The sequence below is a fragment of the Emiliania huxleyi genome (genome assembly GCF_000372725.1).
Source record: "Emiliania huxleyi CCMP1516 unplaced genomic scaffold EMIHUscaffold_55, whole genome shotgun sequence".
Classification (NCBI taxonomy): Eukaryota; Haptophyta; order Isochrysidales; family Noelaerhabdaceae; genus Emiliania; species Emiliania huxleyi.
Window position 1 is genome coordinate 404,349 of NW_005197877.1, and position 1,984 is coordinate 406,332.

Sequence of the window (1,984 nt, forward strand, 5' to 3'; positions counted from 1 at the left end):
GAGGGGGGGGGGGGCGGCGGAGGGGGCGGCGAGCGGCGGAGGGTGTGGACGCGGGCGGGAAGATTGACTCTCGCGTCTCGGCGGCGGTGTCTCGCCTCGAGGTAGCCGCAGCCGTCCGCCTCGACGGAGCGGGGGATGCGGATCGAGCAGCCGCGGTTGGCGACGCCGTACGAGAAGGTGTTCATGTCGGCCGTCTCGTGCTTGCCGGTCAGGCGGCGCTCGTTGCCCTCGCCGTATGCGGCGATGTGGGCCGAGTGGCGCGCGCCCAGCTGGCGGATGGCCTAGAGAAACCAGAAGGAGGATGCACAAGAAACACGTGGCCGCTTGGCGCGCGCCCCTGCTGGCGGGGGGGCCGTGTCGATGGCGGCGCGGCCGCCAGCCTTGCGCATCTTCTCGGTGGAGAAGTTGGTGTGGCAGCCGGCGCCGTTCCAGTCGCCGTCGATTGGCTTCGGGTCGAAGGTGCAGTAGACGCCGAAGTCCTCGCACACGCGCTGCAGGATGTAGCGCGAGACCTGCGGCGCAGCGCGCGGCTGTGTGGGGGGGGGGGGGGGTAGCTCCTGGGGCCCGGTGCTGCCTTCTGGCTGTCGTCGCTGTCTGTCTGTTCTCGACTGCCCGTGGCGCGCGATCTGGGCGCGGGGCTGTGTATTTGCGTGAGGGTGTGGCCCCGGAGGGTGTTGCCCAAGCTCGCGTCGCTGCAGGAGGTGGCGCGTGGCCAACAGCTCAACGGCCGGAGTATCTCGGCGACATCTCGGCGACATCTCGGCGACATCTCGGCGACGTCTCGGCGACATCTCGGCTACATCTCGGCCATCAGCTCGTCGGCCGCGGCGATGCCGACACACGGCCCAACCTTCGGCAGAGGCGTGGGGCAGGGCAAGGTGAAGGCAGGGCAAGGTGGCGGCGGGGGCAGGGCAAGGTGAAGGCAGGGGCAGGGCAGGGTGAAGGCAGGGGCAGGGCAAGGTGAAGGCAGGGGCAGGGCAGGGTGAAGGCAGGGGCAGGGCAAGGTGAAGGTAGGGCAACAGTGACGGCGGGGGCAGGGCAAGGTGAAGGCGGGGCAAGGTGAAGGCAGCGCAAAGCCTCTGGGCGGCATCTGGGGGCCGACCTGGTACTCCCACTGGCCGGGCATCACCTCGGCATTGGTGCCCGAAATGGCGATGCCGGCGTAGAGGCAGGCCTTGTAGTGCGCCTACACAAAAAGAAAGACGCCGCTCCACCAAAGGAGTGCCGAGCCCGCGACGCGCACGCCGTGTGGTGCGCTCAGGGCGCGTGGCGTGCGCCCGTCGGTGGAGTGTCTTGTCTGTGCGGTCGGTGTGACGCTCCAATGTGGCCGTCCTCTCCGCCTCGCATAGCGTCCCACCCCACGCTAGCGCCGCAATGACCAGGTCACCGGTCAGCCACTGTGGCTGTTCACCGTTCCGACTACCTAACTCGCGCGCCTCGGAGATGGAGCGGCCGAAGGAGCGGTCGGCGCCAGCGCCGCAGTAGTACGGGCCCTGCGCGCCCGGGAAGCCGCCCTGCGGCCACAAAGCAAGGTCGCATCAGGTTCACGTCTCCACACACACACACACACACACACACACACACACACACACTAGGCGGCGGGGCAAGGGCCGGGCTAGTCCCTCGCGACTCCACGTCTAGACGACAGGAGCCCCGCGGCATTCAAAGTGCAAGGCCCGGTGCGCGTTGGTGAGCGGTGTGAGTGTGAATGTGCAGCGCCGTAGGACGTGTTTGCTTCTCAGTCACAGGTCTGTGAACCTGCGGCCATCCGAGCGGCGTGACCTTGTCCAGGTTGAAGAGCGTGTACTCCTGCTCGATCCCGAACCAAGGCACCTGGCGGCGGCGGACCAGGGCTGGCTGCTGGGCCGTGCCGGGGGGGCCGTGTATGTGTGTGGTGGGTGGGTTGGGGGGGCTACTCTCCCCATCGACAAAGAAGACCTGTGCCCGGATTTTTTTTTTGCCTTCTTCCCGATTTTTCCCGTCC

The 1,984-nt window shown here is 67.9% G+C and overlaps 1 protein-coding gene across 1 annotated transcript in view; it reads right to left on the minus strand.

Moving 5' to 3' along the window:
* The window catches only part of GLN4 (glutamine synthetase), a 4,284-nt gene that overhangs the window by 932 nt on the left and 1,368 nt on the right, over positions 1-1,984 (minus strand). The window contains exons 6-11 of the mRNA XM_005765531.1: positions 1,759-1,833; positions 1,437-1,514; positions 1,103-1,186; positions 809-850; positions 315-512; positions 69-281 (exon numbers count right to left, since the gene is read on the minus strand). Of these exons, the coding sequence (XP_005765588.1) occupies positions 69-281; positions 315-512; positions 809-850; positions 1,103-1,186; positions 1,437-1,514; positions 1,759-1,833 (690 nt within the window). The remainder of the gene's footprint in view (positions 1-68; positions 282-314; positions 513-808; positions 851-1,102; positions 1,187-1,436; positions 1,515-1,758; positions 1,834-1,984) is intronic.